This window comes from Ambystoma mexicanum, chromosome 2q (assembly GCF_040938575.1).
Source record: "Ambystoma mexicanum isolate Mex_15411 chromosome 2q, UKY_AmexF1_1, whole genome shotgun sequence".
NCBI classification, from domain to species: domain Eukaryota; kingdom Metazoa; phylum Chordata; class Amphibia; order Caudata; family Ambystomatidae; genus Ambystoma; species Ambystoma mexicanum.
In genome coordinates, this window is record NC_090924.1 from 406,189,618 (window position 1) to 406,203,442 (window position 13,825).

General features: G+C 45.1%; 1 protein-coding gene across 3 annotated transcripts in view; it reads right to left on the bottom strand.

The window, feature by feature from the left end:
- Positions 1–13,825, bottom strand: part of ARAF (A-Raf proto-oncogene, serine/threonine kinase) — a 1,000,066-nt gene that overhangs the window by 131,040 nt on the left and 855,201 nt on the right. For all 3 annotated transcript variants that reach the window (XM_069647431.1, XM_069647429.1, XM_069647432.1), the window contains exon 13: positions 1,433–1,551. In XM_069647431.1, the coding sequence (XP_069503532.1) occupies positions 1,433–1,551 (119 nt within the window). The remainder of the gene's footprint in view (positions 1–1,432; positions 1,552–13,825) is intronic.

Here is a 13,825-nt window from a genome sequence, read left to right on the forward strand (position 1 = left end):
TTGCCTGTTGTCACTACAGAGGTTTTGGCTCTTGGTGGGGGTTTAGGGATTAGCTGCTGGGGGCTATAAATCCTTAATCAAATTAGCACATTTAATGGTATAAGAACTTAACTATACCTCTCAAGCTTTAGAAGAACTGCTTCAAGATAACCAAACTGTCAGAAAAGCAGTTGTGCAAAATTGAGCTGCTTTTTATTACTTGTTGCTGAAACATAACTTTGAGTTGTAACACATATGAAGGCATGTGCTGTGTCAATTTAAGTGACCATTCCCAGTCAATTCAAAATCACATCCAAAGTCTGAAGGACTTAATGGAAGAGGTAACAATACCACACTGGGAATTAGTGGGACTGGTTATTTCCTTGCATTCCAGATGTTGGAGGAAATCTGCGTTAAGCCTTTGCTTGTATTTGTGTGATTATTCTTATTATAATTCTTTGCTGTTGTATTCAATTTATTCCTAACTTAGTTAGGATGTTTCGTCGGCCAACTTTGTTGCCACTGAGCTATGGAAATCAAATGTCCAAGGGTGGATTGTAATGCTTTGAAATAAAACACGGTGCTGGTGCGCAGTGCATTCTGGTGTGCTCTGAGCCATAATGGACATTTTCTCCAGGCCTCAGTGGAATCTGCACTTGATGTGAACTCTTAATGTTGCTTGAATTATTCCACTGGTATACATGTTTTCAGAGCTGCTCATTGGTTATCTTAGACTCCACTGCTTCCAGGACACATTGGGAAGAAGGTGCACGCATAGGCTAGAATGAGCAGGTGCCGGCTGGTACCTGATAGCGTTATCATAGATGTTGTCAAGCAGAAGATGAGTTATAGAGATGTTTTTGTGCTTGCTTGAAAAAGGGAAGGGTTATTCTCCTTTAGGTTACCGTGGGTCACTGGCCGGGGGCCCATGAGAGCTGCCAATGAGTGGAAAATCAAGACCCAGAAGATTCTGGAAGGAGCCACCCCGCATTTGTAAAAATGAGGGGCACCGGAACGGTCGGGTAGAAAGCTTCACTTGGAGGATAGACGCATCATTACAGGCTCCTTGATGCCGAGATCTGTCTGTCTGACTGTTTGGGAGCTTTTCAATGACTCATGGCGAGATGAGGGTGCGCCTTGAGGTTGTGTCAACTGTGATGTATTTTATTTGAACTGCTTTCATTCATTTACTTACAATTTTTGTTGCATATATTCACTCATGTATGCTTTAGTGAATAAAAAGGCTGTAAAGAGCAGCGTCCAAGGTTTTCATTCAGTGTACTCGGGAGAAAGTAGAAATACATCTGTGCATTTTATGAAAGCAAAAGAGGCACCGAGGTGGCAAACATATACCCAAAAGCTGCTGGGGCAGGAGATAGAATATCACCGATGAGGTCAGAGGCATACATACATTAGAAACAATCTTTTGAATGAAAGAGAAACTGTTCCTTACCATCCAGAGTATGGATCCACTTGGCTGTTCCACCTGCATGGAGCCACTCCACCTTGTCTTCACTGTGGCCAGGCCGAAGTCACCTATCTTCACTGTTAGTCCCTCATGCAGGAAGATATCTGTGTGAGTGTGAAGGACTGAACAGATTGAGAGAGAACTAGCAGTAGCTTGGCGAACTAAGAAATGCTGCATCCCTTCAGCAACATTTCAACAGTCCAGTGAGAGGACACACACCCTCACCAGGCTGTTTCAACAATAAATACAATAACTATACTGGCCGCTTCCGTAGCCTGCAATGAATGATCAGAGGAACGCATGATGACATCATCCTCAGCAGCGACTTGGAATTGCGAACCTGGGTCGCCTGGGCGTTGCCAAGGTGGTGCACCTTTGCAAGGAGCACCGCCACCCTCTCGTCTGAGGGAGTTGCGGTGCAGGACTTAGTCATAAGCTTTGCTCCCATGTAGAGTGCCTGTATTGATGGTACTAGGCATGACTTTAGGAAATTGATGGAGAATCCAAGCTTTTGCAGACACTGGATGGTGGACGTTGGCCTGTCTTCTGCCAGTGAGTAGGAGGGTGCCCTTACCCACCAGTCGTCCAAGTACGGGTATACATGGATGCCCCTACGGTGCAGGTGAGCCACCACTGGTGCTGTACGAAGGCCGAAGGGTACGGCCTTGAACTGGTAGTGTACTCCTGCCACCAGGAACCCTAGGTAGTGCCGGTGTGAACGTCGAATACGGATGTGAAAATAAGCATCCTCGATATTGAGGGACACCATGAAGTCTCCTTGTTGCAGCTGGGGCAGGACCTGCTGCAGCGTCACCATGTGGAACGTTTAACGTTTGTACTCTCAGGAATTTGTTGAGCACCCATACATCTAATATGAGTCTCCAAATCCCCCTGCCTCATCGGTTGTTGTGCAGTCCCTTTTTTCTTACCAGGAAGTAGCGGGAGTTTTTGCTTTGGCACCTTCTCCACCGCCCCTTCTTCCAGCAACGTGCACACTTCTCGTAGCAGATGGCGGCATAGCTTCTCTGGCTTGTGTGCGGGTGGAATGTTCGGCGGCATGTTTATGAACTCCAGCGAGCGGCCCTGATGAAGAAGGGAGAGCACCCATTCGTCAGATGTGATGGTTCTCCATTCCTTGATGAATCATGACAGCCTTTCTCCAACCGGGGTGCTGAAGCAGCAGGACTGGGCTCTGGGTTGGTCATTGTTGCTTGCCCGACTGGCCCCTGGATTGGGAGGAGCGACGGCAGCACTGTGTCCCTCTGTTGACTGTGACTTCTTCCTGTATTGCTCCGAGGAGGTGTATGGTGTCTTGTACGAGGAAGAGGAATGGTACGAGGAACGGTTGTCCCATGAAGTTCTATTGAAACGCCCTTTTCCAGAGCAAAAGGAATGGCACCTTTGCTGCAGCATGCCCAGGCAGGAAGCAGTGTCAGTATTTATCGAGAGCAAGGCTTCGTTGAATTTCTTCCCGAACAGGTCTATGCCATTAAATAGCATGTTGACTACCCTCTATTGCATATCCGGCTGAAAATATATAGCCTTGAGCCAACCTTGTCGGCAAAGGACTGCTCCATTACCAAGCTGGAGAAATCCTGTTTCGGCAATATATACTGATATGGCATAGTCTGATGCCAACTCGCCTTAATGAAAAATGTCCATTGCCTCATGTTTTTTTTTCAGTCAAGCAGAAGCTCTAGGATGGGCCCCAGTTTGTACCATAACTCGCGATCATATCTGGTGAGAATGGCCATTGTGTTAGCAGCCCTGATGGTAGTGGCTGCGGTGGTCGTCATTTTCTTGCCAAAGGCATCCAGGCGTTTTCCTTACTTGTCTGGGGGAACGGAGCAGGAAGATGATGGGTTGGCTGATCTTTTTCTGGCAGCAGCAGAGACAACAGAGTCTGGCGTATGCTGTGTACGGAGATGAGGGGGTGCTATCTGGGGCCCTGTATTTATTTATCAAAACGGTTCTCTTTTGCGAGAGCCATTGTAGGGTGTGCCATGGTGATAAGGCCATCCTCCAAGGCATCTTCCAAAAGTGGAATGGACATGATGGACTTCCTCTGCTACTCCCTGCCGTCGGTACAAGAGACTTTCCGTGCGTTGCTCATCCGGGGTGAGGCCAAACATTTTCACCGCCCTGCGAATGGAAGGCCCCCTTCTTCATCTGGTGGAGAGTTGAGAGTTTCTAATTGGGGCTTAATCTGTGTGAAGAGACAGTTTTTGTCTTTGACAGTGTCATCGACAGGGGAAGCAATGTCATCGACGTAGTTGTCATTGAGGTTTTTATCAATGGGGTAGCTTGCTTGCTCATCGTGGTCAGCTTCAACAGTGGGGCACTCGTGGATGGGGTAGATGGTCTCGGTGTGGATGAGCCAGAGGAAGGCATCAGCATCGACAAAGACTTAGTTGGCGCCGACTTTGACGTCGACTGGGTACACAGCCGTCGACAACGACAATGAAGTTTGTTCACCAGATGTAGCCTCTGCCAGGTGAGCAAAGAGGCCTTGGCTGCTCTTTTCGTTTGAAACCCCTTGTTGAAACCCCTTGGACACTGACCTTAGGTGGTGAGGACTGACCCTTGTGAGATGACCTTGGCTCGTTGTCGGAAGCCTCTCTGTGTCTCTGTCTCTTCCTGCCACTGGAGTGATCTTCATGTGATCTAGACCTCTTGCTAGACATGGTTCGCTGGGCCGTCCTGCCCTGCTGTAGAGAGGCATGGTTCTGTACAGAGGCGTAAGTCTGATGTGCCATCAGCATCCTCAAGCCACATGACGAACATGCAGCATCTTGTTGGAAAATGACTGGCATATTTCGCAGTCTTGTAAAACTTGATGTGGATGTAGACTGTACATGAAGGCATTGTGGAGTTTCAGCCCACAGTGGGCATGTGCCTTAAACAGGCTCTTTCTTGTGGATTCAGCCATGAGGTAGACCCAACAGCGCAGATTATCAAAATTCAAAGTTACTTGCGGCAGGAAACGGTCTACGGACGCCAAACCCTCGCCGTCTGCAACTGTTGTCGATGGGTCGTCGGAAAAAGGAGATTTTTTGTCATTTTGTCAAAAGATGATATAAAGTCTAATTTCTTTAGTAGATAATAAAGGAGACACATTTTGAGGACTCCCAACATGAACATGCGGTAAACAAATATGAAGATGGCTGACAGGGGAGGAGCAAAGAGATATGTTCCTATTGGCTGTGAGCAGTATGACCCAAAAATGACTGTACTACAGAACACAAGTGGCTGAAAGTTTCAGTTTAAGTTTAAACTGCTCTATGTTACTGATGATTCCCAGCCTGATGACGGGGAATATCTACAGCATGTGAATCTATGAAAGATCTAATGCTGGAGAACATCTCTTAGTCCCTTCCCCTATTTTTCTAGCAAGCAAAGAGACCAGCAAGGTAACAATGCATCTCATTTTTCCTCATGTACCCTATCTGCTTTCCTGTTTGTTTCAGCACATGTTGTGTGCAGCCATTGTAATATCTTTTTCCGACTTTACAGAACATTGACTAATTAACGTGGAACATTTACATAATGCATTGTGCTCACAGCAGTTATTTATATAGCATACATTGCAGTGGAAGATATTAGGGAAGGCATGCTATCACAAAAGTATGACACTGACACAAAAGGTACAATTTGTAAAACCTTTATTAAAGTTGGCGGGTTTGGAAAAACACCTACTTTGCCCTATAACTAGGATGGGATTAGTCTCGACCAACAAATAATAAATAAAACAGTCCTAGTGGAGTTTGTCAAATCAAAATGGCCTATGCTTACAAAACCTAGTGACTGCCCTATCTCTTGTACAAAAAGTGTATAAAGGAGGTATGTATGTATGTAAAGGAAAATCAGTGTTCAAATTTAAAGAATAAATGTGGTTGAATCAGCTCTCATCCCCATGTTAGACAGCACGGAGTAAGGTGGTCCCCATAGGCAGGATGACACACTCTGGCTCAGGCTCTCAAAACAAAAGCAGTTTGGAACGTGGATTGAGGTCCACCTGGCCTTCCACGTTAAAGTCATCTATTACAGAATTCAAAAAGTTATTTCACAGTTCAACCAAAAAGTTCATGTAGGACTCCCTCAGTCAGGCTCGGACCTCTCAATCAACAAGTACCTGATTCAACAAAGGTCTCCCTCAGTCGGGCTCAGACCGTTTCTGGATATCAAATACTTTCGAATGTGCGTGGCTTTCTCTACAGACTGCTGCAGGACCACTTCAAGTCAAAGTTTAACGTTCAGCTTTTTACTCTCCCCTTCACTCTGGGTTAATTTTGATCACTTTGTTTTTCCAGTTCATTCACTTTACCGCTACAAACAATTCACCTTCGACGTAGACTTTTGAGTGTGCTCCTTCCTTTAGCCGCACCACTCAGTATCACTGGTTTCACAGCCGTCCTTAATTCAAAGTTCATTCACAAGTCTGCCTTTCTCGATGCCTCATTCACACGCGTGGAGCCTTCATTTGCGATATAATGTTGCACTTCAATCTTTCCTTAACACACACCGGTCTCTCAGGTCGATTGCCAACACAACGGCTGTGTGCGTTTCTTTCTTGTCTTTACAGTTTTCAAATTCACGAGTCAAGGTTAGCACAACAAGCTTGGTCTCACCACCCCAACTCAGCCGTGCACCTGGAGGGTTGTTGGCATCCTTGAAACACAATGCTCTCGACCCTTGGTCCGTCGTTCTGCTGCAGTAGGTTCGCCTTGGCCCCGGATGTTCTGCTCTTACTCGTGTTCCACCTTGCTCAGAGTGTGTCTATGTTCTGCCTTCTGTGTGAGGAGAGAAAATTGGTATCAAATGAATGCATTTAATTTCAAGTGCCTGATGATGTATAAGAGTTAGTCTTGTTACTCTGTCGCCCTCTTCCTCGGCCCAGTGTTTGGGTAGAAAGGGTAGGGGGATGTTGGGACATCAGAGAATCTTAAAAAAAGAGGATGGGTTAGGTGTTCAAAAAAGGGGGGAATACCGTGTCTCACCATCGGCTGTCTCACCCCCAATCCCTGAAGACCCCTCACCGGTCCACCCCTAGGAACTGGATCCAAAAGCAATGACCGTGTCCTAGCCACCTGGATGACAAGTCCCTGAGAATAGCCGGTGAGACACCCTTTGGTTTCTCACAATATATATCCTGTACATTGTAGATTGCCACAGCGTCCTCAAACCATAGATTGAGAGGCCCATGATGTCATTATGCGAGAGGTCATATGGGCTGGCAATATAAGTGTTCATTTAGTGGAGCAAACACACAAACAATACAGTGCTCAGGGTAAAAAATGAGTTTCCTACTGTAACCCCTACAAAACCGCATTCACACATTTAAGTGCTATATACTGGATGTAAGCTGCTTGTTTTGCTAGAAAAAAGTAAAGCATGAACTTCTTTATTATTTGTTTCCTAAGAAACAGCAGCATGTTCAAAATCTAAATGTCTTGCAGACTGCATGTTAAGGAACTAGAATTATATTTATAGGTGCAAAGAAAACATGTATAAATGAAGAAATGCATTTTATATGAACCATTTAGATTGAATCCTACCACTGCTCACTGCATCAATATACGAAAGCGGAGATTTAGAAAAACATTCCTAATCAATGTCCAGCACAAAGTGGCCTGGATTCTCTGGCTCAGAGGACAATGGACTGAGATTGTGAACATATAAGCACACGTGTAAACAGTCCAAAGTTTGAATTGGTGCTCTTTGAGATACACCAAAACTGTATTCCTTTTTTACCTGCCATTCTGGGTGGGGTAAGGTCTTCCAGCATGTAAGTGTGACATGCGCTTACACTTGGGCCATCAGGTAATATGTGGTACAAGTTGCCAGTGGTTGAAGTGAGCGGGAGCGGTGCTCCTCTACTTTTTTTAATTAAGTTTTACAGCTTCTATACTTTTATTTTAAAAAGAAACAGTTCCGGAACGGTTTCATTTTAAAATAACATTCCCTTAAACAGCAGGCAAATGTGTTTGGGGGTTTGTATTGTGTGTGGGAGGGGGCAGGGCAATGGGGTTTGTGAGGAGCGGGGCCAGCCAGCAGGGAACATAGTTCCACTACTTCTTTTCTTACACTTCGACCACTGGGTACAACGCACAATTAGTTAAGGCAGACTGTGGTTCAAATACAAGTGGATTTACCAATATTTCAGGCTCTCTGAACTCTGGATTAGCTGTTAAATGTTGCTTGAGGTGTTCTACAAAGCACAGTGGTGATGCAAATAGCACTCCAGTCCCCGATTTCTTCAAACTGATGGGATAGCCATGACCACCTCTTTTGCATCACGGAGCCCTGCTGTGGTTCACTCCATAAATTCCTGGAACCAGGCAAAGCCATCTTCCTCTGGTGTCAAGGGGTGAGGGAGCACAGGTCATCCTGTGATCGATTCGACTCTAGCTTTGTGAGCTGGGCCTCAGTTCCACATTGTGTTTCAAGTGTGCCATTGGGGCCAACTGTAAATATTCTTAATTTTCTTCTTGCGGTCGATTTGTCTCCTGGTATGCTTCCATGTCTAACTTTGGTGGTTGGTGGTTTGTCAATATATTTGCAAAAGGACACATGTGGAAGCATCCTCTGAATACCACAGACTTCTCTGTGTTCTGACAGAGTCGTAGAGAGTCGGTCTTGCCAAGACGCAAGTGTTCTGGATGGGACTCTGACCCATATGTTTATGGCCAGCTAGAAACTCCTTGTTACATCCAACACACCTGGCAGTGGCTTTTAGAGCCGATTTGTTCCTAATCAAAGGAAAGACCAACGCTGTTCAAATTGAGCACACTGAGAAAAACCAAGGTGTCTGCAGAACTCAGCTCTGAAAGGGAATAGGTCAGCTCCAAGGTGCTGGTTGCAGTTGTCACTCTTCATTCCGCGTTTAGCACAGTACAGAAGTGCAATTCCAAGTACAGCGAATGGCACAAGCAGCCAACTGTCTGCGAGAATGTCAATGCTATAAGAAATGTGTTCAACGCATACAAGACCCTTTTGAGCGCTTGCATTGCAACCACAGTGATAGCAGAAAAACATTGGTTTATGCCAAAGAAGTGAAATGTATCAGTCAAAGCTGGACTAGCCCCTGGCTAGAAGGCTAGAAGTGATGCAATCTGCTTGATCGCTTTGGAGTGTGTTAAAAGATAAGAATCCTCATTGCTAAGCACTTTGATTTGAATGTTTTGCAAATCCTGCTGCATCATCTAGAAGGATGTCATTCTTAAATCCCTAAGCTACATCACTGACATCTCCTGAAGTCTATGATCCACCACAAATAAAGACGCGCAGAATTAAAAAATAAATAGAAGACATGCCATTTCTTTCTATGCCAAGATTCTGGAACGTCCTCCCCACCAACATCCAGCTCGTCCCTCAGCTTCTACAGTTCAGGAAGGAGCTCAAGACCCTCTTCTTCTAGGAATGGCTCCTCCCCAGCACCTAGGTCCATCCACTCCCCACCACACTCGAGACTGGGTGATCTGATCCCCACTGTTTCCTCCCTTGGCTACTTGTAGAGCCATTGCTGACAAATGCCATCCTACTCCTGTTGCTAGATCACCACTCCTTTGTTTTCCTGCTCCCTAACCTTGTTCTTTCCACTATGATAGTAAAGTGCTCAGTTGCTTCCCGAAGCTAGGCCAGCACTCAATAAATACCCTAATATTAATACTAAAAACGCACCAAATATAGGCTGTTTTGATAATACTGGTTTCAAATTCATGATTGGCCAGGGTAAGAATGTTCTTCTTGATTTAATGGGTGAATTAAATATAAACCAACAACATAACTTGTGCGCTTACAGTGAACATGGTTGGTACCCTGACCTCAATGTGGCAGCATGAAGTACTTAAGTGCACAAGACAGGAACTATTTGACAAGCTATGTACTTGACTGTGGAATGTTGCAATGGATGTAACATGGAGTTTGAATTCACAGCTTGCATGCACACTACACAAGTAGACCCCTGCAGTCAGATAAAGAGTACAGTTTTAATTCAGAACTTAAAGGTAAAACACATGCATGGGTATTATCTTCCCTAACCCAAGTGTCTTTAAGCAAGTGCACATTTGCCCAGGAGTATAGCTCCTGACAAACCATAAAAGGTGTGGTTTGTATGGGTATATTGAAAACACCACGTAAAACCGGAGTGGACACTTCGGGTGCCCAGGCAGATGAAACCACAAAGCTTCTTTTGAGCATGTCAGCAAAAGGAATATAGAACCGGACATTGCCTGGCGTATCACAACAGTGGACAAGTTAAGCGCATCTATCTGTTCTGGCCATGAAATCGCATTCCAATCTGGAACTCCTCTACCCATAGAGTCCAGAAAGTTTGTTACAACAGAAAGACTTCCTGCTGCTTCTTGGTGGCTTCTAATAATGGACATGTCCCTTTTGACCAATCCCCCTACATCTGTAGTGACATAAGAAGTTCTGGCTCTAGCACTCGATCATTAGAATCTGATGTATGGAATCCCTGCCGCACTGCCTCACTCTCAGTCTCCAGGATCTGCATTATTGCTTGTGACCAAGCGTACATTTCACCTGTTATGGACGCCTGTCCCTCCTTGCAAAGTACTCTAGGGTTAGAGGTGGTGCAAGTAACTGTCCTCCTGACACACCCACTCTGTGTGCATTTCAGAATAGCAGCCGTCTGCAGGATGGCTATCCAATTGTCTTTTATGAAAGTATATAGGGAGTGTATCTGTCAATAACGTCGGTTATATCTTCTTCTTCAGAGGAAAAAGCAGATTCACTCCCTTCCCCCAACTCCTCACCTTCCACTTTCTTCTTAAGTTTTCCTTCCTTGTGTCTTTAAGGCTTCTCCTTTTTTTTTATGAAGATAAGGACGCCCTCGATAGGATGCCACCGTGCCACTAAGATAGGGGCAACGGGGGCGTTCCCACCGGGAGCGCCACCCAGGGGAAAAAGCCAACGGCACAAAAAACCCCTAAAGACTTTCTTCTGGTAGAAGTGCGAAGTAGACTGAAGCGCTGGAGAATGGTAGGTGGTGGAAGAGTCGACCATCCAACCGGCACCGGCTGGAATCAGAAGCACAGCGAGGCACCAGGTAACACCAAAGCAGTTTGGTAGGTAACACGGGACTGTAAAACAGTAGATCCAGCATGGTACAAGGGAGTAGCCAAGGCAGTCCGGAGAGCAGGCAGGGTCAGTAAATCAGCAGATCCAACAAGGTACAAGGGAGTAGCAAAGACAGTCTGGTGAGCAGGCAGGGTCAGTAACCAGCGGATCCAACAAGGTACCAGGGAGTAACAAAGGACGGAAAAAAGGAGGAAGGGAAAAAGGAAGGAAGGAAGGAAGGCAGCAACCAGGGAGAAAAGGAGGGAAAAAGCTAACTAAAAACCAGGGAGAGGAAGTGTAAACCTAGCAGGGCAAGAAAGACAAGAAAAAATGCTAGCGGGAACAATCACGGGAGCGGCAGCAACACTGGAAGAAACCCGGAACGTTGCAACGCGCAAGTAACCCGGAAGTGGTGGAATTTATACCTCCGGCCTCATATGCGCGCAACGTCCAGGACGGCGCAGGGAATCGCTGAGCAGGAAAATCAATGACGGACTGTCACGTCAGCGATCCCGCGCCAGCGATTCCATACCCGCCATCTCTGCCGTGATGTGACAGTATCACCTCACTCAGGTGACATTGTGAAAGCATTCTGTGACAGTTTACCTATGGTCAACTTGAGTCATTGAAAGGATGGGGCAGTTTCAGGCACAATATGCACCCAAACAGGTCAGTGCTCTCCTTTTATTGCATTAGTTTGCTTGGACTGCCAACAAAAGGGGTCCACCTGATGCATAGGTGATATGCTTGGGACCATTTCATATATTTTCTAAACTATATGATGCACTCCAGAACTCACCTTTATCCTGCCAATCAGAATAGAAGCTTATATTAGTATTACTGCATGTGTCTGGAATTGTATTTGATTTAAAAAATGCATTAAATGTAACACTATGCATGTCATGTCCAATGTGTGAACACCCTTGATTTGCCAAATTTGGTGACCCTATGTAGACCCGAGAGGTACACGTTTTTCCAGTTATGCCTGAAAAGAAACCTCTATCAAACACCACTGAATTTGCAACGTTTATGCACTGGGCACAATCTGTCTCTGAAGGGAACTTGTACTGATTAATCTAGTAATCCCCTTCTTGGAATGGCTTCGGTTAAATATATGAGAACTGTGCTTGGAATTCAGGACTATCATTTTGGAATGTTACCGCACAGTGTTCATCGAAATTATATTTGGGCCACTGGATGGGCTCATGATTGGTAAAATAAAAAAGGCACTGTAATATCTCACATAGCACAACATAGGACCCCACATCATGTAGGTCCTTCAAAATCATCAGAAGGATCAAACAAAGCATTCTGTGCAGATATCTAGAGCTTGAGTCTTAACAATTCTCTGTATGTTCTGGATACAGGTTTTCTGGGTGCAAACAGCCTGGATTGTAAATCAATGAAAAAGGTGTGAACTTGCAGCAGTATGTCTGGGCCATTAAATGTTTTAAATGATGGCACCTACCCATGCCTAGAGGAAACATATGTATCGAGACTGGATTTCCGGACTCCTGGAGCTCTCTTTTTTCTAATGTGTGTGAGGAACTTATATAGTGAGATTCAACCACAACAGAATAAGGTGCACTGCCAACATTATATACATTTGTTGCAGAAATTCTGTCCTAAACAATTTCTTCATGGCTTTAGAAATCCAGAAGCGTTCTGCTTCCAAATGGGCAGAACCTCAGTACTTTCCTAAATTGATGTGTTGTGTTCAAGTCTGGCATATTCTGCATCGTCTTGGACGTCAATCATCATCATCATCATCTGCCAAAACTCCATCTCGTCTTCTTGCGGCTCCACAATTGGAAGTAGACGGTTGCTCAGAAAGCAAGTTTAATGTTATCCACAGAAACTGGTCTGGTGCCTCTCATGGGTGGTAGTGCGGGCAGGACAGCAGTTCCGTAACCCTTCTATCTAATTATTTGCACTGCTGGTTTGTAGGAAACACCAAATGAAGTCTCCCGCCTTGTGGGTGGTGTCAGAAATGGCCTTGGCAGGTTCCAGCTCAAGGGCGCCCCTCAGCAGTACTGCTGTCAGTGGTCTTTTGTGGAGAAGGGACTGAGAAGAATAAGCAGATCCGGCAGGTATATGTTTCTACTCAACAAGAGTTCCAATGGCGTAGTACCTCTGCATAGAGACTGGCGTGTTAAAGTATTTAAGCTTCTCATTAGTAGAGGCACGTGGTCCACTCAGTTACCCCCATTGAAAGGATGCATTTTGTCAGGCACAATTTTATGGCGAGATTCGCCATTTCAATTACACCATTGGTCTCTGGAGGAAACGGATTAGAAAAATGCAGCTCACATACCCAAGCCTCAATGGGCTTTCTCAGGGCCCAGCCTGCGAATGCTGGACCATCATCAGCATTGAATGCCTGAGCTGCTGTCCCCCTAGTGCCTGTGTGACTTATTTACAGCCTGTTTTCTTCTGTGGGATCATCCAGGTGAACTTTGTCCAAGACTCTTAATAAAATATTTGTACTTATTTACTGCTGGTAGTTGGCCTATGTGATCTAAATATTGAATCTCTAATTTGCCTTTCGTAAAGGAGCCTCCTTTGGCTATCTACTGTGATCCAGTCATCTTTAGACATGTGTCGTAGTTTGCTATGTATATTTTTAACCTCTTATCTCAAACTAGTCCACCAATATCTATCAAGAAGCAGCTGCATGGTTGCAGTAATCCCAAACTATGTAGATGCAAGTCCAGTGTGAGTGGTAGCTATTATCTTTACTGTACTCATTGAATGGGATCTCCCATTTTTATAGGGAGTGTAACTACTGTTTTTTGTTCTCTAGGTCATAAATATAATTCCATGGACAACCTTTTGCTTTTGGATTGGGCATTATACCCAAAAATGCTTCTTTAATTGCTCCATCAATTGTAGTAGCTGAGCGAGTTATGGCTGCTGCTGTCTTTTTCACTGTGTGCTCTTTTGCATATGTTTCTGCCCATGCATTGCCAATGCTATGAACATGCCCTTGTGTATGCATTCTTGTGTGCATTACCCAAAATAAAGGGGGAGTCTGTTCAATATCCCAAACTTGTTTCCAGAGAAGTATGGGACAGTTTAATGCCTATTGTCTCTGAAATCATTCTGAAGCCACAAGTGTAGACCAGGGTTTTTGTCCTACAACACAATATAACATTTGATAGAAATCAAACAACTGATATCAGGTAACGTAGTGTCTGGCTCTGTTGCCACGGTTCATGCCAGGTCACAGCATTTCATGCCGCCTGCTTTATAATGATATTACATATCCAGGCCATGCTGTGTGTCTGCCCACTGCAT